Raw genomic sequence first — 23,450 nt, 5'->3', positions numbered from 1 at the left:
GACATAACTCCACCAGTCCTACCAATGATATCATTTACGAAGATTATACCTTTTTTTAAACATTCTGTCAAAAAATAAAGGTTTTTTGTCAATTAGTATATTTGAATTTAACCACAATATTTGTTGCATTATTTGTTCTGTCATTTCTGGAGGATTAAATTGAAATTGCAACCAACTTTCTATGGCTTGTTTTAGAAATAGTGACATTTGGGAGATTATTTCCTTTTCAAATAACTGAAAGTGAGAGGTTGTAATCTGAATAAAGGGAAAAAGGCCTTTCTTGAACAGTGGGTGAGACAATCTTACTAATTTGCTTGAGAACCAGTTCGGATTTAAGTATAACTTTTGGATGACTGAAGATTTTAGTGATAGGTCTAATGCTTTAATATTTAATAATTTCTGTCCTCCGAATTCATATTCATTATATAAATATGCTATTTGAATTTTGTCTGGCTTGCCGTTCCAAATAAAATTGAATATTTTTTTCTCATATAATTTAAAAAACTGTTTGCTAGGCGTAGGCAAGACCATAAGCAAATAGGTAAACTTGGATAATACTAAAGAGTTAATCAGGGTGATTTTTCCACAAATTGACAGGTATTTTCCTTTCCATGGTAGTAAGATCTTATCTATTTTTGCTAACTTTCTATTAAAATGTATTGAAGTGAGATCATTTATTTCCTTTGGGATATGTATTCCGAGTATATCCACATCACCATCAGACCATTTTATTGGTAAACTACATGGTAATGTAAAAATTGTATTTTTTAGTGATCCAATACGTAATATAGTACATTTGTCATAATTTGGTTTTAATCCAGAGAGGTTAGAAAATGTATCTAGATCCTCTATGAGGCTGTGGAGGGATTCTAGTTGTGGATCTAAAAGAAAACATGAATCATCTGCGTACAATGACACCTTTGTTTTTAAGCCCTGTATTTCTAATCCCCTGATATTATTGTTGGATCTGATTTTAATAGCTAACATCTCGATGGCCATAATAAATAGATATGCCGATAGTGGACAACCTTGTTTCACTCCTCTTGACAGTTTAAAACTTTCTGAGAAATAGCCATTATTTACTATTTTACACCTAGGGTTACTATACATGATTTTGACCCATTTTATAAGAGATTCTCCAAAATTGAAATGCTCCAGGCATTTATATATAAACCCCAGTCGAACTTTATCAAATGCCTTTTCGAAGTCTGCTATGAATAGCAGGCCTGGTTTCCCATATTTTCCATAGTGTTCTATTGTTTCCAATACTTGCCTTATATTATCTCCAATGTATCTTCCATGTAAAAAACCTGTCTGATTAGAATGAATAATATCCGACAATACCTTTTTAATTCTATGCGCTATACATTTTGCTAGGATTTTTGCATCACAACACTGGGGCCTCCAATTTTGTAAATGGACTGGATCTTTATATTTTCCACTTGTATCCTGTTTCAGTAATAATGAGATCAGACCTTCTTCTTGAGTGTCAGATAATCTACCATTTACATAGGAGTGGTTAAAACATGCTCTTAACGGTCCTCTTAGTATATCAAAAAAGGTTTGGTATACCTCGACTGGTATGCCATCCAACCCTGGAGTTTTCCCAGACTTAAAGTCTTTAATTGCATCCAGAAGTTCCTCCTCTGTAATTTCACCTTCACATGAGTCTTTCTGTGTGGCTGTTAATTTGACATTATCAATAGAAAAAAAATCTCTACAATTACAGTACCATACAGCACCATACAGTACAGTACCATACAGTACCATACAGTACCATACAGCACAGTACCATACAGCACAGTACCATACAGTACAGTACCATACAGTACAGTACCATACAGTACCATACAGTACAGTACCATACAGCACCATACAGTACAGTACCATACAGCACCATACAGTACAGTACCATACAGTACCATACAGCACAGTACCATACAGCACAGTACCATACAGTACAGTACCATACAGTACCATACAGTACAGTACCATACAGTACCATACAGTACAGTACCATACAGTACAGTACCATACAGCACAGTACCATACAGCACAGTACCATACAGTACAGTACCATACAGTACAGTACCATACAGCACCATACAGTACAGTACCATACAGCACCATACAGTACAGTACCATACAGTACCATACAGTACAGTACCATACAGTACAGTACCATACAGTACCATACAGTACAGTACCATACAGCACAGTACCATACAGCACAGTACCATACAGTACCATACAGCACAGTACCATACAGTACAGTACCATACAGTACAGTACCATACTGCACCATACAGTACAGTACCATACAGCACCATACAGTACAGTACCATACAGTACCATACAGTACAGTACCATACAGCACAGTACCATACAGTACAGTACCATACAGTACAGTACCATACTGCACCATACAGTACAGTACCATACAGCACCATACAGTACAGTACCATACAGTACCATACAGCACAGTACCATACAGCACAGTACCATACAGTACAGTACCATACAGTACCATACAGTACCATACAGCACAGTACCATACAGTACAGTACCATACAGTACAGTACCATACAGTACAGTACCATACAGCACAGTACCATACAGTACAGTACCATACAGTACCATACAGTACAGTACCATACAGTACAGTACCATACAGCACCATACAGTACAGTACCATACAGTACAGTACCATACAGTACCATACAGTACAGTACCATACAGTACCATACAGCACAGTACCATACAGTACAGTACCATACAGTACCATACAGCACAGTACCATACAGTACCATACAGCACAGTACCATACAGCACCATACAGTACAGTACCATACAGTACCATACAGTACCATACAGCACAGTACCATACAGTACCATACAGTACAGTACCATACAGCACAGTACCATACAGTACAGTACCATACAGCACCATACAGTACAGTACCATACAGCACCATACAGTACAGTACCATACAGTACCATTCAGCACAGTACCATACAGTACCATACAGCACAGTACCATATAGTACAGTACCATACAGCACCATACAGTACAGTACCATACAGTACCATACAGCACAGTACCATACAGTACCATACAGCACAGTACCATACAGTACAGTACCATACAGTACCATACAGCACAGTACCATACAGTACCATACAGCACAGTACCATACAGTACAGTACCATACAGTACCATACAGCACAGTACCATACAGCACAATACCATACAGTACCATACAGTACAGTACCATACAGCACAGTACCATACAGTACCATACAGTACAGTACCATACAGCACAGTACCATACAGCACAGTACCATACAGTACAGTACCATACAGCACCATACAGTACAGTACCATACAGTACAGTACCATACAGTACCATACAGCACAGTACCATACAGCACAGTACCATACAGTACAGTACCATACAGTACCATACAGTACAGTACCATACAGTACCATACAGTACAGTACCATACAGTACAGTACCATACAGCACCATACAGTACAGTACCATACAGTACCATACAGCACAGTACCATACAGCACAGTACCATACAGTACAGTACCATACAGCACCATACAGTACAGTACCATACAGTACCATACAGTACAGTACCATACAGTACCATACAGTACAGTACCATACAGTACAGTACCATACAGCACAGTACCATACAGCACAGTACCATACAGTACAGTACCATACAGTACAGTACCATACAGCACCATACAGTACAGTACCATACAGCACCATACAGTACAGTACCATACAGCACCATACAGTACAGTACCATACAGTACCATACAGTACAGTACCATACAGTACAATACAGCACAGTACCATACAGTACAGTACCATACAGTACCATACAGTACAGTACCATACAGCACAGTACCATACAGCACAGTACCATACAGTACCATACAGCACAGTACCATACAATACAGTACCATACAGTACCATACAGTACCATACAGCACAGTACCATACAGCACAGTACCATACAGTACCATACAGTACCATACAGTACAGTACCATACAGCACAGTACCATACAGCACAGTACCATACAGCACAGTACCATACAGTACAGTACCATACAGCACAGTACCATACAGTACAGTACCATACAGTACAGTACCATACTGCACCATACAGTACAGTACCATACAGCACCATACAGTACAGTACCATACAGTACCATACAGCACAGTACCATACAGCACAGTACCATACAGTACAGTACCATACAGTACAGTACCATACAGTACCATACAGTACAGTACCATACAGTACCATACAGCACAGTACCATACAGTACAGTACCATACAGTACCATACAGTACAGTACCATACAGTACCATACAGTACAGTACCATACAGTACCATACAGTACAGTACCATACAGTACCATACAGCACAGTACCATACAGTACAGTACCATACAGTACCATACAGTACAGTACCATACAGTACAGTACCATACAGCACCATACAGTACAGTACCATACAGTACCATACAGCACAGTACCATACAGCACAGTACCATACAGTACAGTACCATACAGCACCATACAGTACAGTACCATACAGTACCATACAGTACAGTACCATACAGTACCATACAGTACAGTACCATACAGTACAGTACCATACAGCACAGTACCATACAGTACAGTACCATACAGCACCATACAGTACCATACAGCACCATACAGTACAGTACCATACAGCACCATACAGTACAGTACCATACAGCACCATACAGTACAGCACCATACAGTACAGTACCATACTGCACCATACAGTACAGTACCATACAGTACAGTACCATACAGCACCATACAGTACAGTACCATACAGCACCATACAGTACAGTACCATACAGTACCATACAGTACAGTACCATACAGTACCATACAGCACAGTACCATACAGTACAGTACCATACAGTACCATACAGTACAGTACCATACAGTACAGTACCATACAGTACCATACAGCACAGTACCATACAGCACAGTACCATACAGTACCATACAGCACAGTACCATACAGTACAGTACCATACAGCACAGTACCATACAGCACAGTACCATACAGCACAGTACCATACAGTACCATACAGCACAGTACCATACAGTACAGTACCATACAGTACAGTACCATACTGCACCATACAGTACAGTACCATACAGCACCATACAGTACAGTACCATACAGTACCATACAGTACAGTACCATACAGCACAGTACCATACAGTACAGTACCATACAGTACAGTACCATACTGCACCATACAGTACAGTACCATACAGCACCATACAGTACAGTACCATACAGTACCATACAGCACAGTACCATACAGTACAGTACCATACAGTACAGTACCATACAGTACCATACAGCACAGTACCATACAGTACAGTACCATACAGTACCATACAGTACAGTACCATACAGTACAGTACCATACAGCACCATACAGTACAGTACCATATAGTACAGTACCATACAGCACCATACAGTACAGTACCATACAGTACCATACAGTACAGTACCATACAGTACCATACAGCACAGTACCATACAGTACCATACAGCACAGTACCATACAGTACCATACAGTACAGTACCATACAGTACCATACAGTACAGTACCATACAGTACCATACAGCACAGTACCATACAGTACCATACAGTACAGTACCATACAGTACAGTACCATACAGTGCCCATGGCTAAGGTGATCATATTGATTATTTAGAGTGTTTGGCTTTGTCCCTTTGCACACTTCAAATAAGTTACTGGAAACAGTAGACTAATCTAGTGAACTTAAAACAAGCCATCACTGTAGCTTCACTATGTGGGTAACTGTCATCTGAGGTTGTTGGCCTAACTGTGGTTTGAATTGGAGTTTGAGGTCAAGTTGAGTGCCTTGTCTTTGTCAATCGTTCTCTCACAGAGACATTGCATTCTCTCACACACACACACACCTGTTCAATCTCCCACTTGCCTCTCTGTTACAATAAAGCGGTCCAATAGATCCAGGAAACAATCTGCACAGCAGATGAGATGAACTAATTAAATGTTTTTATGGGGATGTGCAACTGGACTAAACCTTTAGAAATACTTACACACTGTTTTAACATTAGCTTTATTTCGCCATACTGATAAGTGATGATATGTTCTCTTTTTACCTTGATGTAGCATGTAGTGAAGTGTTTGCCACCCATGATTGTTGTTTTAGTGAATTATCAGTTTTTTGGTTGTTGATGTCTCACACAGGAGGTTGGTGGCACCTTCATTGGGGAGGACGGGCTCGTGGTAATGACTGGAGCGGAATAGTGGAATGGTATCGATCCCCGGGACCACCCATACGTAAAAATGTATGCACACATGACTGTAAGTCGCTTTGGATAAAAGCGTCTGCTAAATGGCATATTATACAGTACAGTACCATATAGCACAGCACAGTACCATACAGTACCATACAGTACAGTACCATACAGCACAGCACCATACATTACCATACAGTACCATACAGTACCATACCAGTAGCTATCAGCAAAGTCAGAGCGGAAGAAAGGTCAGAGTGGAAGAAAGGCCTTATTTTTCTTTTTTTCTTTTTTTGGGGGGGGTGGGGGTCGGGGTGAGGAGAGGGTGTGAGTCGGGGTACTGTGGGATTATTTAAGATACTATTTGAAGAGGTAGGGTTTCAGATGTTTTTGGAAGATGGGCAGGGACTCTGCTGTCCTAGCTTCAGGGGGAAGCTGGTTCCACCATTGGGGTGCCAGGACAGAGAAGAGCTTGGACTGGGCTGAGCAGGAGCTGCCCTCCTGTAGGGGTGGGAGGGCCAAGAGACCAGAGGTGGCAGAACAGAGGTCTCGGGTTGGGGTGTAGGGTTTGAGCATCTAATTATGTAAGACGTACATAATCAGACATCTTAACCCCCCCATCAAAGGTTGGTATAAGTCTGTCCTTTAGTTTTTAACTCTTGGGACTCTGTTGGCTGACTTGATCTTTTTCTTTTGGACTTGTGCCAAAACACACAAGGTCCCTTGAGAAAAAACACTCTCGTAGTCTATTCACTATAGAACCCAGGCCCAGCATGCATTTGGACTGTCATGAATAGACACCGGAATGAATCATGCAGGAATGGAGAGAGAGAGAGAGAGAGAGAGAGAGAGAGAGAGAGAGAGAGAGAGAGAGAGAGAGAGAGAGAGAGAGAGAGAGAGAGAGAGAGAGAGAGAGAGAGAGAGAGAGAGAGAGAGAGAGAGAGAGAGAGAGAGAGAGAAAAATTCTCAGCAACAAAATCGTGATCAAATTAAGATCCTACATTTATAATTTATACCTGGCATACACTGTGTTTTGTTCTGCCAGTACTTACAGACGATTTACAAGGTAGTGCATATTGTTTTGGTACAGAGCGCTAATAAGCTTCCAGTGCGCATTGGATTCAACGTGACTGACTGAGAACTTTTATTATGTAATGTCTCTATGTCAAGCCAAGCTGAGTAGCCATGTGACAGTCTTGTATTGCAATAGAAGGCTATGGCCGTGCGATACCCATAGAATTAGAATACTTACAGCAGTGGCCTCAGGCATTGGTTACCCTATAGCCAATCAGAATGCACGATCAGGTCGTGCCGTGGTGTAACCAAGGTGATCGAATTTCATGCTGACCCCCTTCTCGAGACACACCATCCAGAGCCAGGTACAATGGCCAATATACACACACACACACACTACACACTACACAGACAGATGTCCAAGGTCCATCTATATATATAATGACTGTAATTGGAGTTACTTGATGTGTTGAGCTTGTTGTTGACTTTTCCATTCACTCTCAAGCTGTAAAACAACCTGTTGATTGGTAGGCACAACATCTCCAAACCTCCACATTTTAGAGTTAGTTTTGGATGAACAGGGTGTGGAAACTAAGCACAACTAAGATTATCTCGTTTTTTTTGGCTAAACAAGTAAATTGAATGGACATAGGTAAGATTTGAGAAAAAGAGAGGAACAGAGAGAGTAGCTTTAAATTCATACCTTGGGCAGGAAATTACATAACATCGTCATTCAATGTCGTTATGTCATATACTGCAATGTGTCTTAGTTCCTAGACAGCTTGTAAAACCTTGCAGAAGGCAGCATGTTTCAATGTGCAAATCAGAATACTACCTTTACAAGAACTTCTTCTTCTACATGTGTCCTACAGAGAGCAGAAGCCAAAAGGAGAGGTCTGAATCCACAGAGCATGAAAATGAGTCTGAACACTGGGGACCAGTTTAGCATATTCATTCAGTTCAATCATTACTTTCCTACTCTTTAGGCAATCCAGTAGAATCCAAATAAATTAGTCCAAAGGTATCTATTGTCATTATTTTAGTAAATGTTGCTTTCTTCAGAAAAAAACATATTCTGACTTTATCCTGGATTAAATCGTTATTACGATAAATCCCAAGTAAATTAATCCATATTGCTTCGTTCTCTAAATGCAGTAGAAAATATATATATCCTTTAGCCATGTGGTCGATGTAATCACCTTCTATATGAACTCCGTATTGTCTGTGAATACAGGAGATAATCATGAGGTGGGAATAATCTTTGTGACATCACTACTGTGAATGGACTATAAGAAAATCCCCTAAAACAATGTGTGCAACCTTCTGCTCCCTGTGTGTGTGTGTGTGTGTGTGTGTGTGTTCACAATTCACAATTCATGTGCACACTTTCATTTTAAGTAGGGAATTTTAATTGAATCATGGCGGTAATATCAGAGCGGTGTACTTAACTCATTGTGTGTGTTGGCAGAGCCGGATTAAATAGACAGCAGCTGTACTCTCTGGGGATTACATTTATTTGAGTCCCAAATTGAACCCTATTCCCTACATAGCACACTACTTATGACCAGGGCCCATAGGAAGTAGTGCACTATGTAGGGAATAGGGTGCCATTTGGGACAAAACCATATATCTGCTGGAGCAGAATGGATCCGGATGATCACTCTAAATTCACTCAGAGGGAAGGGAAAGCCGGGTGCCGGGAAGCACAGATGAAGCACAGTATCACATGCTACCAGCCGTGGGTAATGGAACTGGAAGTCATTCCTATTGAAGTCCCCTGGCAGCCGTGGGTAATGGAACTGGAAGTCATTCCTATTGAAGTCCCCTGGCAGCCGTGGGTAATGGAACTGGAAGTCATTCCTATTGAAGTCCTCTGGCAGGCTTCAATAGGACAACAGGCAGGCAGGCAGGCGGGCAACACACACACACACTTTCACACACACATGTACGCTCTCACACACACATACACATACACATGCCAGGAAATTTGACTGCAGGATGGGGATTCTATTGAAATACATGGTCATTTAAGTCATCTTAAGCTCTAAGAATTATTTGACGAGATCAGCTAAGGTGTGGTAGGTAGATCAGCTAAGACTCATGGGCGGCGCACAATTGGCCCAGCGTCGTCCAGGGTAGGGGAGGGAATGGCCGGCAGGGATGTAGCTCAGTTGATAGAGCATGGCGTTTGCAACGCCAGGGTTGTGGGTTCGATTCCCACGGGGGGCCAGTATAAAAAATATATATATATGTATTCACTAACTGTAAGTCGCTCTGGATAAGAGCGTCTGCTAAATGACTAAAATGTAAAATGTAAAAAATGTGTGATAGGTAGATCAGCTAAGGTGTGGTAGGTAGATCAGCTAAGGTATGGTAGGTAGATCAGCTAAGGTGTGGTAGGTAGATCAGCTAAGGTGTGGTAGGTAGATCAGCTAAGGTGTGGTATGTAGATCAGCTAAAGTGTGCTAGGTGGATCAGCTAAGGTGAGGTAGGTAGCTGAAGGGTTTCACAGGAAATATGAACTCAGGTTTTACCTAACAGGCCAAGCCAAGCCAACCAGTTTGAATACTTTTAACATATCCTTTCCTTGAAGTGATGTCTGATCTGACATGGATGGAAGTTATGTTGACAAACCTCTGCTATCAACTTTCCAATCATGTTGGATCAGTGATTACTCCAAGGAAGGGAACAGGGGATATGTACTGTAGATCAGAATAGATCCTACCTTCTTCCCCAAAGCCTGGTCCCAGATCTGTTTGTGATGTCTTGACACTCCTATAGTTATACTATACAACATAACACCCCAGTCCTCATGCCTGGCTGGTTGTGTGAAGCCTCACTCGCTCACTGACTGAGACGTTTGAATTTCCTCAGAGAACGCCGTACCAAATGGCACCCTATTCCCAATCCCTATACAGTGCACTACTTTTAACCCAATATTAAAACCATAAAACCAGTATTCTACATATCGAATAGTGTGCCATTTGGGACTCAAGACAGTTTGATTGAGCGGGTTGATTTACCCGGCATGCCCTGGTCTTAAAAGTGTCGGAGCCTGGAGGGCGAGCTGAGTCATTGCTCCGGCGACGTCACGGCTACGTCACAACGACGTGTCCAGACAGATACTTCCTATGCCAGATGGACTGACAGATTCACGTCTTAACACAGTACGGGTGACTATGAACTATTACTTGAATAAGATAGACGTCACGGTAGGTAGTAGAGGAGATAAGTGGGGTTGCTTACGCCCACTCCCATACCAGCCCCTCCCCCTTCCTCATTCCTTTTGGCACCTCTCGATGGCCCTTCCTAGAAGCCACAATTGTACAAAGTCAAGCATTGGATAACTGGAGTGATAAGTGGAGTTTGTGCCACTTGGTTTCCACCCAGTTATGTCAGATCTAACAGGGGGGAAAGCAGGGTGGAGAAGGATATTGACAGAGAGGGCTGAGAGTTGTTACTAAGAACTAGGAGGAGCAGGAAAACTTACATGTAAATATTTAGTATAGTGTGTACTTTTCCATTGGTGGTGTGAGGGCAGATGAGGGCAGATAAAATCAAATCAAATGTTATTTGTCAAATGCTTCATAAACAACAGGTGTACACTAACAGCGCAATGCTAACTGACGGGCCCTTCCCAACAATACAGAGAGTAAAATAGAGAGATAATATAAAATGAATAACACAAGGAATACATACACAATGAGTAACGATAACTTGGCTATATACACTGGGTACCAGTACCAAGTCGATGTGCAGGGGTACGAGGTAATGGAGGTAGATATGTACATATAGGTAAGGATAAAGTGACTAGGCAACAGGATAGATAATAAACAGTAGCAGCAGCGTATGTGATGAGTCAAAAGAGTTAGTGTAAAAAGTGTCAATGCAGATAGTCCGGGGTAGCTATTTGGTTAACTATTTAACTAACTATTTAGCAGTCTTATGACTTGGGGGTAGAAACTGTTCAGGGTCCTGTTGGTTCCAGGCTTGGTGCATCGGTATCGCTTGCCGTGCGCTAGCAGAGAGAAGCGTCTATGACTTGGGTAGCCCTCCATATAGTGCATTACTTTTGACCTAAAGTAGTGCACTATTTAGGGGATAGGGTGCTATTTGGGATACACACACACAGGGATACACACACAGGGTTTTACAGGCAATCTCCCCGTTTCCCTGTCACCCCATGCCTAAAGACAAATCCTGACTCCCTGATTGATCACTATGTCCTTTTCAATGTTTACAAAGAGGTGAGATTGTTGTTTGGATTATTTATTTTTCTTATTTCTTATGTAGGCCTACTATTACACAATGTCCATACATTTAATAAAAATCTAACTATAGATTGATGTGTGTCTCAATATACTGTGTAATTTCATCTAAACATAAAAGCTTGTTGTAGGGATTATTAAACGCAACAAACACACCGTGAACATGACAGTTAGATAATACTCATGCTTGCTTTTACATGTCATGCTGGACAAAGGAAATTGATTCAATCCTGGCTTTTGTTGTTATAGAGTCAAGGCAAGCCCTTCCCAGCCCTGGCTCCCCTCCCCCATGCAAGATATTTGCCATGGCCAGCCGTTGCTAAGGGAAGTGACGACAGCGACGTACTACAGATTGCTGAACGGGGAAAAGTCGCATATCAGCTATATGAAAAAAGACAGACGCGGAGACAGTGCTGAAAGAACATAGAGAAAAATACAAGGGCGACGTCTTCAAAATCCATCTTCATCCTCGGAAAAGCAAGTCGGGATGATATCGAAAATAGCAAGAGCATAAACTACACACGTTAACCTCCAAAACAAACCCAGTATTATGATTTTATGATATTAGGATTGTTTTAAAACGAGAGGTGAAAGAGTTTGTTGGATTGTAGATAGGAACCGTTACTATATCCGGATAGACAGAGACGGGAGGCAGAAAGAAGAGAAAAAAACGTTTAATGAAATTGTTTTGTCTTTATTTTATTTTTATTTTGACTGAAACTTCCTTGGACTTTTGCCTGAAACATTTTTTGTGGATTTTGAGCTAGCGAGCTTGCTTGCTATAAATTGTCAATCATGGAATTGAGAGTGGGAAACCGATACAGACTGGGTAGAAAAATTGGAAGTGGATCATTTGGAGATATTTATTTGGGTGAGTTTCTAATAAAACAGCTAATGGTATATATTTCCTCACATCTGTTATTTTGCTTTTTATAGCAAGCTTACATGGCATTTACTAGTTGGCTAACTCTCCAATGGTATCAAACGTCAGCTGTTCAGTTTTCGTTTTAGCCAGTTGATTCTAGCTAGCTAAATTCAAATCGGACAATTTGTTCTATCACTTCAATGCTCAGATATATTTGTCAGAATATAACTGAGATACTACACACATCAATTGTTCTTGTTGGTGATAAAACCACCTTCCTTAGGTTATCATAACCACTAGCTAAGCCAGCTGGAAAGGTTTTGAGTCCAATGTTGTCGACCTTTTGTCAAGCCACAGACATACGTTTGGTTGTGTACAAGCCAACCAGGAAGCGGCCTGGCTGTAACAATAGGTTAAGTACCAAAGCTGAATATAATATCTCTAAATGTCAAATTAGACTGACAACTCACCCTCTGCCAGATGCAATGGCTGACTTGACATATTGTATTGACTATTCTCTCAACTCGTTCACCAACGGCTTTATAATACAAGTGTGTAATGCATTTCAGTTGATATCAGTCCCTCTTGATAACGTTAACGCGATGGAACAGCATAGAACACTATTTCACTGAACTGTTGTTCTACTAGCTAGCTACTCTAATCACTATTGACTGTAGTAGCTACTGGTGGTCAGATTGGGCATGTTATGACATGTTATGGTGGATGTTTGTAGTGCATGGATGAAAATGCTGCTGCTCATCCCTAATGACTCTCAGCTGAGATAAAACTGGCCTCAGATCTGTGTGGATGGGGGGGCCATACTTATTATTTGATCATGTCTTATCAACTTGTTAGGGGTTACAAACTGTCCTTGGACTAACCTAGATAACATGATGGATGTTTTCATTGATTATTTTCCTTCATTCAGCTTCAGCTGATTCAGTGGTGGGTGAGATAAAACAAGGTCATGTTTGTGACACAGAGACTGATGCAGGCCTGTGTGTGACTTCCATCAGGGTAGCTTGTGATTAGATTTTAGTCATTTAGCAGACGCTCTTATCCAGAGCGACTTACAGTTAGTGAGTGCATACATTTTCATACTGGCCCCCCGTGGGAAACGAACCCACAACCCTGGCGTTGCAAGCGCCATGCTCTACCAACTGAGCTACAGGGGACCCTGTACAGTGATGAGGGCTTACCTCATATTAGTTTTACCTGCAAACAACAACTGGCCTAGACCTAGTTGGATCACTTGTTACTCGGTACGCAACACCACAAACCAAAGCAAAGTTGCTACGGTGTGCACTAGTGAATACGACCCTGGTTTAATTTAGGCCTCCCAGCCACGTCTTATTGCGCTGAAAGGACTGGATAATTATCTATATATTAATGACGCCACCACCTTGCCCACTGATACACTTCAGGGCCTATCCAATTCTTTCTGCCCCAGGCTACATGAGGCACTAATGTGTAGGAGGCTAGGGGTCGATTTGGAATACATCCCAAATGGCACCCTTTTCCCTATATAGTGCACTACTTTTGACCAGAGCCCTTAGCTCTATGCTCTATATAGGGAATAGAATAGGGTGCCATTTGAGATGCAACCTTGGAATCAGCCAGCAGTGTAGGAGGCTAGGGGTGGATTTGGAAATCTGTCTGTAGTTTATCGTTGATTGACAGCCAACCTTGCCCGCTATTGTCCTGGAACCAGTGTTGGAGGTGCAGGGGCTCTATTGTCCTGGTGTTGTCCTAGACTAGTGTCTGGTGTGGTCCTCTCTGTCTCTGGTGGAGTGTCAAGATATACAGACCACCACTGTCTTTGAGACTAACTAGACTTGCTGCTGTTAGTTGTCTACAAATGGTTTCCCTCTGTCTTCAGGTTGGGGGTCAGAGGTCAGAACAGGCCTGTATTCACAAGAGTCTCAGTGGCTGTCCTCTGTCTTCAGGTTGGGGGTCAGAACAGGCCCCTATTCACAGGAGTCTGAGTGGCTGTCCTCTGTCTTCAGGTTGGGGGTCAGAGGTCAGAACAGGTCCGTATTCACGTGTCTCAGAGTGGCTGTCTTCAGGTTCAAGGTTGTGTTTGTTAAGGCACAAAGCAAGCATTTGTTATTGGACAGCTACAGATAGAACCTCCCAGTTTCGGCACATTTTCTAACGCTTCGTCCTTCGTGCCAACTGAACAAGACCCATGTTGTGTTGTTTTGCTGGAAACGCTCTGAACTGAACTTCCTCTCCAGCGTGTCTGTCAGGCCTGCTGGTGTCTTGTGCAGGTTACCAACATTACATTGTTAGATAATAAGGCCATATGTGCTCTGATGCAGAACAATGATAACACTGGTGTGTTGGTGTCAGTGACTTTGTCCTGACACAGGGTGCTTCCCAAATCCACATTTAACACTATTCCTTATATAGTGCACACCTTTTGACCACAGCTCTATGGGCCCTGGTCAAAAGTAGTGCACTATGTAGGGAATATAGTGCCGTTTGGGACACTGCCTGTCTCACGTTGCTTCTGAAAGGAGATGAGAGGAAGCCGCTCTAGACTATAGAGAAATACCCCTGGTCTTTAATAAGGGCGTAGGCAGGCTGGCAGCGCACACAGTGAAGTGATGTACAACCTGTGGCGACGTGACCGATCTCTTTATTGCATGTTTGTACAGTACAGCCCTGTTGGTGGATTAGCTGCTCTCACAGCAACAGCTGCACCTGTGGTGAAGCTAGCCTACATGCTGTTTACCATGTGTTCCTGTCAGATGTGTTTCTAGGTAGAGGTCTGAACTTTACTCCCTCTGGTGTAGCGATGCAAAATTCAGGTAATTTCCCCAAAATTGTCTTATTCCATCATCAGCTTCCAGGAATCTTCCAACTACATGTATATTCAGAATTCTTGACCTGAGTTCTGAAGTTCTCAATTCTCAACCTTGACCTGAGTTCTGAAGTTCTCAATTCTCAACCTTGACCTGAGTTCTGAAGTCCTCATCCTTGACCTCAGTTCTGAAGTTCTCATCCTTGACCTGAGTTCTGAAGTTCTCATCCTTGACCTGAGTTCTGAAGTTCTCATCCTTGACCTGAGTTCTGAAGTTCTCATCCTTGACCTGAGTTCTGAAGTTCTCATCCTTGACCTGAGTTCTGAAGTTCTCAACCTTGACCTGAGTTCTGAAGTCCTCAATTCTCAACCTGAAAGTAAGAAAGAAAATCAAATAGTTTACTCTTCCTTAACAGAATGGAAGACCTGGCCCTAATTCACAGACAACATTCCTTTTCCCTGTGTGTGTGTGTGTCTCTTTGTGTCCTGTGTGTTGTAACTGACCACTCCACCAAAGCCCCTGTTGATAGATTTATGTGATGCAATGATGTAGCAGGCTGCATCCCAAATGGCACCCTCTTCCCTATGTAGTGCACTACTATTGACCAGGGTCCCTGATCTAAAGTAGTGCACTACACAGGGAATAGGGTTCCATTCACATACATAGAGAAGGGCAGAGTAGAGATGGCCTTGGTGCCAGAGAGGTATTGTTACAGCCAGCTGCTCTTAATGCCCTGTTCAGACACAACTACCTGTTCCATCGCCGATGGCTGAGTCCCAAATGGCACTCTATATGGTCAAAAGCAGTGCACTATTTAGGGAAAAGGGTGCCATTTGGGACGAAGCTAATAAGTATCCTGTTCAATGCTTGTTTTCTATCCTACAACCCCTGTAGCTGTTTGCTTTCATGTGTGGATGGAAGGTAGATGGAAGATGGATGGATGGGGGGGCTCCTCACTCTGGTTCACTTCATACAATGGTGTAATCATGTTCTCTCCCGTGTGTGTGTGTGATGGTGAGTGTGTATGTCTCTGACCGTGTGTGTTGAAGTGATCATCGTTTTGAGCACAGCTGGAATCTCTTAAGGGTCTCGGTAGCGTGCTGTGTTCTGTTCTGTACTGTGTGTTCTGGGCCTGTAAAGGGGTGTGTGTGTTTGTGTGTGTGTTGTCATTGGCAACGAGACATGAGGATGAGGTCAGTGTTTGGCCTGTGATTGGAGAGCTGGGGTGTAGTTAAACAAGGTGAAACGTTCACAACGGTTGTGTCCCAAATGACAGACTATTCCCTATTTAGTGCAATATACTTTTAATAGGGCTCTGGTCAAAATTAGCACACTACAGTCAGAAGTTTACATACGCTTAGGTTGGAGTCATTCAAACTCGTTTTTCAACCACTCCGCAAATGTCTTGTTAACAAACTGTAGTTTTGGCAAGTTGGTTAGGACATCTACTTTGTGCATGACACAAGTAATTTTTCCAACAATTGTTTACAGACAGATTATTTCACTCATAATTCACTGTATCACAATTCCAGTGGGTCAGAATGTTACATACACTAAGTTGACTGTGCCTTTAAACAGCTTGGAAAATTCCAGAAAATGATGTCATGGCTTTAGAAGCTTCTGATAGGCTAATTGACATCATTTGAGTCAATTGGATGTGTACCTGTGGATGTATTACAAGGCCTACCTTCAAACGCAGTGCCTCTTTGCTTGACATGGGAAAATCAAAAGAAATCAGCCAAGACCTCAGAAAAGAAATTGTAGACCTCCTCAAATCTGGTTCATCCATGGGAGCAATTTCCAAACGCCTGAAGGTACCACGTTCATCTGTACAAACAATAGTACGCAAGTATAAACACCATGGGACCACGCAGCTGTCATACCGCTTAGGAAGGAGACGCGTTCTGTCTCCTAGAGATGAACGTACTTTGGTGCGAAAAGTGCAAATCAATCCCAGAACAACAGCAAAGGACCTTGTGAAGATGCTGGAGGAAACCGGTACAAAAGTATCTATATCCACAGTAAAACGAGTCCTATATCGACATAACCTGAAAGGCCACTCAGCAAGGAAGAAGCCACTGCTCCAAAACCGCCATAAAAAAGCCAGACAGTTGTAACTGCACATGGTGACAAAGATCGTACTTTTTGGAGAAATGTCCTCTGGTCTGATGAAACAAAAATAGAACCATCGTTATGTTTGGAGGAAAAAGGGGGGTGCTTGCAAGCCGAAGAACACCATCCCAACCGTGAAGCACGGGGGTGGCAGCAAGAAGAAATAAAAGCTGAAATAAATCATTCTCTCTACTATTATTCTGACATTTCACATTCTTAAAATAAAGTGGTGATCCTAACTGACCTAAAACTGGGAATCTTTACTAGGATTAAGTGTCAGGAATTGTGAGAAACTGAGTTTGTATTTGGCTAAGGTGTATGTAAACTTCAGACTTCAGCTGTATATAGGGAATAGGGTGCCATTTGGGACATAACCAACATTGCAGCTGTGCAGAAATGTACTACACTGATCGACAAAAAATGACGTTTTTATTCTTTTGAGTTCTCTCTGTATGTGTTGTGGTAAGCCCAAGCACTTTCAAGGAACTGTGTTAAGACAGGCTAGTACGTATGTTCCCCAATAATGAGCCCATCGGCTTGCACTGTATCATTGAACTAGATTGTAACTGTATTAGATAAGGGCTGGCTAAGACCAGGCAGTGAATTAGGGCCAACTAAGCTGCCTGTTGACAAGCAGTTGTTATTATTTGGTGTGGGCTGGCTTGCCAAAAAAAACAACTCTGTCACATTTCTCCCGAGAAACAACAACAAGTGGTCTGGTTCATGAATAAGACTAGGAGTTGTTGGTTTTGTGACAGGTTTACTTTAAATGGGCCAATTTAATGCTGTAATATTTGTCTGTGTCGAAGAATGTTGTCCCAGCCCTAGTGTTGGCAGTAGAGCCCAGTCTATCTGCATGTGTTTTGGCTTTGGCTAGCGTCAACCAATAGAGAGCAGAGAACTCAGCTGGAACACCAACCAATAGAGAGCAGAGAACTCAGCTGGAACACCAACCAATAGAGAGCAGAGAACTCAGCTGGAACACCAACCAATAGAGAGCAGTGAACTCAGCTGGAACACCAACCAATAGAGAGCAGTGAACTCAGCTGGAACACCAACCAATAGAGAACAGAGAACTCAACTGGAACACCAACCAATAGAGAGCAGAGAACTCAGCTGGAACACCAGTGTTTACAAACTCCTCTGCCAGAAATTCAAACAGTCATCCATCACATCCCTCACTCCTCTCTCATAGTCCCATAATGTGTTGTTAAGAGATCTTTAAAAACGCTGATGCAACATTACCTGGCATCGCTCCAACTCCTAGTCTGTAAATGTACATTGGTGACTCAAGTGTTAGACAAACACACTGTGTTCATCTACTTACAGGACTTAGATTAAGTCGTCCAAGCTCTTCACACCCGGGGAAGCTGACCTGTTGTGCCCCTACTTTGTTTGAGAGCTGGGAATGTGTGTTGAAGCTGGTGGGTGTTTGGCACTTGAGTTCTGCTCTCCAAGGTTTTACGCCAGGTCTGGGATCTGTGTTGGTACATAGCTATGCTTCATGGTGTGTTGTCAAGTACTGTTAGAGGGAGGAGAAATGTAATGTAAACTGAAGGTTTAGTTGACTTTATGTTGTACATGTTTCAACTGCATCTGAGTACGAAATTGTGTCATTTGTATTCATATTATCCAATTGAAGTTTAGCAAAGTTAATCTATCATGCTAATCCTTGACAATAACCCAGTTAAGCAGTTTTTTAGTTTGAACAGTGGCCAAGATTTACAAAACATTGATGCAGTTTTTGAGTGTGTTTGTGTACAAAGTGTTCAATGTTAGGGCATGTGGTGTTTTTACTAGACTAACGTTGGTGTTCCCCTCCCTCTCCCCGCTCTGATAGCATAAGATGGCGTGCTACAGTATAGGCTGGGTTCATTACCCAGCCCTGTGGATCTCTGTGTTCCTGTACGCATGGATGACATGATTGCAAATAGTCTATCCAGCCAACAGCCCTTCTCCCAGCCCCTCGGCCCCCACAGCCCTCTCCCCTACTGAGGCACAGAACAGGGAGAAATAAGCGGGGACAGGGGAGAGACTAGGGGGACGGGGGAGAAATAAGGGCCAGCTGCCTCCAGGCTATAAAGAGAGAGAAAAAGAGGGAGGAGTAGAGAGGCTATTGATCTGGCTAGCTGAAGAAAGCGCTAGTTACTTTCTACACTTCTTGAAATAAGCAACTCAATGTTGAGAAATAAGAGGGGTTTTGCCAGCCAGCCAGCCAGCCAGCCAGTTGGTGTAACACTCCTGTCCATCTCACACAGTGAAACATGGCAGAGGGACATAAAGCTCTCCTCTTTCCCTCTCTTTCCCCCTCTCTACTTTTTCCCCCTCTCTCCTCTTCCCCCCTCTCTACTTTTTCTCCCTCTCTCCTCTTTCCCCCTCTCTACTTTTTCACCCTCTCTCCTCTTTCCCCCTCTCTACTTTTTCTCCCTCTCTCCTCTTTCCCCCTCTCTCTACTTTTCCCCCTCTCTCTCCTCTTTCCCCCTCTCTCTACTTTTTCTCCCTCTCTCCTCTTTCCCCCTCTCTCTACTTTTTCTCCCTCTCTCCTCTTTCCCCCCTCTCTCTACTTTTTCTCCCTCTCTCCTCTTTCCCCCTCTCTCTACTTTTTCTCCCTCTCTCCTCTTTCCCCCTCTCTCTACTTTTTCTCCCTCTCTCCTCTTTCCCCCTCTCTCTACTTTTTCTCCCTCTCTCCTCTTTCCCCCTCTCTCCTTTTTCTCCCTCTCTCCTCTTTCCCCCTCTCTCCTTTTTCTCCCTCTCTCCTCTTTCCCCCTCTCTACTTTTTCACCCTCTCTCCTCTTTCCCCCTCTCTCTACTTTTTCACCCTCTCTCCTCTTTCCCCCTCTCTCTACTTTTTCACCCTCTCTCCTCTTTCCCCCTCTCTCTACTTTTTCTCCCTCTCTCCTCTTTCCCCCTCTCTCTACCTTTTCTCCCTCTCTCCTCTTTCCCCCTCTCTAATTTTTCTCCTCTTTCCCCCTCTCTACTTTTCTCCTCTTTCCCCCTCTCTACTTTTTCTCCTCTTTCCCCCCCTCTACTTTTTCTCCCTCTCTCCTCTTTCCCCCTCTCTCTACTTTTTCTCCCTCTCTCCTCTTTCCCCCCCTCTCTACTTTTTCTCCCTCTCTCCTCTTTCCCCCTCTCTCTCCTCTTTCCCCCTCTCTCCTCTTTCCCCCTCTCTCCTCTTTCCCCCTCTCTCCTCTTTCCCCCTCTCTACTTTTTCTCCCTCTCTCCTCTTTCTCCCTATCTCCTCTTTCCCCCTCTCTCTACTTTTTCTCCCTCTCTCCTCTTTCCCCCCTCTCTCTACTTTTCCCCCTCTCTCCTTTTTCCCCCTCTCTCCTTTTTCTCCCTCTCTCCTCTTTCCCCCTCTCTCTACTTTTTCTCCCTCTCTCCTCTTTCCCCCTCTCTCTACTATTTCTCCCTCTCTCCTCTTTCCCCCTCTCTCTACTTTTTCTCCCTCTCTCCTCTTTCCCCCTCTCTCTACTTTTTCTCCCTCTCTCCTCTTTCCCCCCTCTCTCTACTTATTCTCCCTCTCTCCTTTCTTTCCCCCTCTCTCTTCTCTTTTCAGCTCTCCCATCTATCCTTCTTTCCTTCGCTCCTCTTTTTTCCAGCTCACTCCCTTTAATATAAAGTCAGCCAAGCCAAGCAGGTACCCATCATATTACACACCACCACCACAGCATGACTCAAGCCAAGCAGGAACCCATCATATTACACACCACCACCACCACAGCCACACAGACCAGGACTGCATCCCAAATGGGACCCTGTTCCCTGTATAGACCACTACTTGACCAGGGCCCTGGTCAAAAGTAGATCTCTATTAAGGCAGTAGGGTGCCATTTGGGACCAGTCAGGTCCAACCCAGAACAACCACAGTCAGCCAGTCAGGTCCAACCCAGAACAACCCCAGTTAACCAGTCAGGTCCAACCCAGAACAACCCCAGTCAACCAGTCAGGTCCAACCCAGAACAATGCCAGTCAGGTCCAACCCAGAACAACGCCAGTCAGCTCCAACCCAGAACAACGCCAGTCAGCTCCAACCCAGAACAACGCCAGTCAGCTCCAACCCAGAACAACGCCAGTCAGCTCCAACCCAGAACAACGCCAGTCAGCTCCAACCCAGAACAACGCCAGTCAGCTCCAACCCAGAACAACGCCAGTCCGCCAGTCAGCTCCAACCCAGAACAACGCCAGTCAGCTCCAACCCAGAACAAACACAGTCAGCCAGTCAGCTCCAACCCAGAACAACGCTAGTCAGCTCCAACCCAGAACAACCCCAGTCAACCAGTCAGGTCCAACCCAGAACAACCCCAGTCAGCCAGTCAGGTCCAACCCAGAACAACCCCAGTCAGGTCCAACCCAGAACAACCCCAGTCAGCCAGTCAGGTCCAACCCAGAACAACCCCAGTCAGCCAGTCAGGTCCAACCCCCCCCCAGAAGAGAAAAAAAACAAACTACACTTTTCATTTTGGGAACAAAAATCATGCAGGTTCAGATGATGTTTCTGTGAGAGGGGAGGTGATGGTTGCCTAGCCTTTGTCTAGTTAGTATTCTTCCTGACTGATCTGGGGATTGGCTTTGTCTAGTTAGTATTCTTCCTGACTGATCTGAGGACTGGCTTTGTCTAGTTAGTATTCATCCTGACTGATCTGGGGACTGGCTTTGTCTAGTTAGTATTCTTCCTGACAGAGTCCTGTGACACTTATGGGGGTCGTAGAGCAAAACGGAGAACACCACCGTGTTCCTGAGAGTCTCATAATAGTTTGTAGGCCAAACCGTTCGGACGCTACAGACGTTTTAGTGAAAATACAGATTTTCAGGATCTCTCAGGGTCTGACAAACACCGCTGTAGCCCGGCCACCTTCCACCGCGAATGCGGAAGGCTCACATAGGCGGATGCAGTGGATTGAGACGCAGACAATACAACAAACCTGATATCTCTAGCTTAACCTGACGGATTTTGATGGATTTTTTTTTTGTATAGGTGGTTTGAGCCCTGAATGCTGATTGGCTGAAAGCCGTCTTATATCACACCATATACCACGGGTATGACAAAACATGTATTTTTACTGCTAATTGTGTTGGTAACCAGTTTCTAATAGCAATAAAGCACCTCTGGGGTTTGTGGTATATGGCAAATATACCACGGCTAATGGCTTTATCCAGGCACTCCGCGTTGCGTCTTGCCTAAGAATAGCCCTTAGCCGTGATATATTGGCTATATACCACACCTCCTCGGGCCTTATTGCTTAAATAGGTCAGGTTGTAGCTAGTTCCTGGTTCGATTCCTGAAGGGATGTCTGAGCATGTCTACACACACACCCTTGCAGTGTGAGTAGGAGGGGAGCATCCCCTGCTGAATGTGTCCAGAAGAATCACATTCCTGTTAAGATAACACACACCCTGACTGGCTCCCCTAAAACGGTGTCTCACGTTCACTTCATGCCTACAGAATCCCCAGCCTTTCTTCTTTATGAGTTAGAGGAAAAGGAGAGAGTTGTTCTTGTTCTGTTGTTGCATATTTCTGTGTTTTACAAGCATGGTTGGCCACAGGGCAGGCCTGTTCGTGTAGACGCAGAGTGAAAGCTGTGTAGGTTATATGAAAAAAGACTAGCTGTCCTAGTTATTTTTTTTCTAGGCGTTGTGTTTAGAGAGAGAGAGAGAGCGAGGGAGCATCTAACTTCCTAGTTTTTCTTGTTGATGAGTTGGTGGCTTGTTTCTATTTGCTGTTGCATGTTTGTGTGTTTCCCAACCTAAACTTGATAATTGGCCTGTTCATATATACACACTACACAGACTGAATGCTCTGTATACGATAAGAGCAGCCCAGCGGTCGTTGAGCTTGTTGTTCAGGCGTGTTTCTGAGGCGAGGGAGAGAGGGCTGTTGCTCTGCAGCCAGAGCGTGAACCTAGCTAGCCTCGCCTGATGTGAATAGGGGAGATCTGAACGTCTAGACATGCACCGTCACAACCATTATGCTAATATGCTGTGAACCGAGAGAGAGAGTGTGAGTCCTTTCTCCT

General features: G+C 43.5%; 1 protein-coding gene across 1 annotated transcript in view; it reads left to right on the top strand.

The window, feature by feature from the left end:
- The first annotated feature begins 12,018 nt into the window (after positions 1 to 12,018).
- LOC121569978 (casein kinase I-like) overlaps positions 12,019 to 23,450 on the top strand; it is a 51,296-nt gene continuing 39,864 nt past the window's right edge. Inside the window, exon 1 of the mRNA XM_041881377.2 lies at positions 12,019 to 12,523. Within this exon, the coding sequence (XP_041737311.2) occupies positions 12,448 to 12,523 (76 nt within the window). The 5' untranslated portion in view covers positions 12,019 to 12,447. The remainder of the gene's footprint in view (positions 12,524 to 23,450) is intronic.

Source organism: Coregonus clupeaformis, chromosome 7 (genome assembly GCF_020615455.1).
Source record: "Coregonus clupeaformis isolate EN_2021a chromosome 7, ASM2061545v1, whole genome shotgun sequence".
Classification (NCBI taxonomy): Eukaryota; Metazoa; Chordata; class Actinopteri; order Salmoniformes; family Salmonidae; genus Coregonus; species Coregonus clupeaformis.
This window is presented reverse-complemented; position numbering and strand designations above follow the sequence as displayed.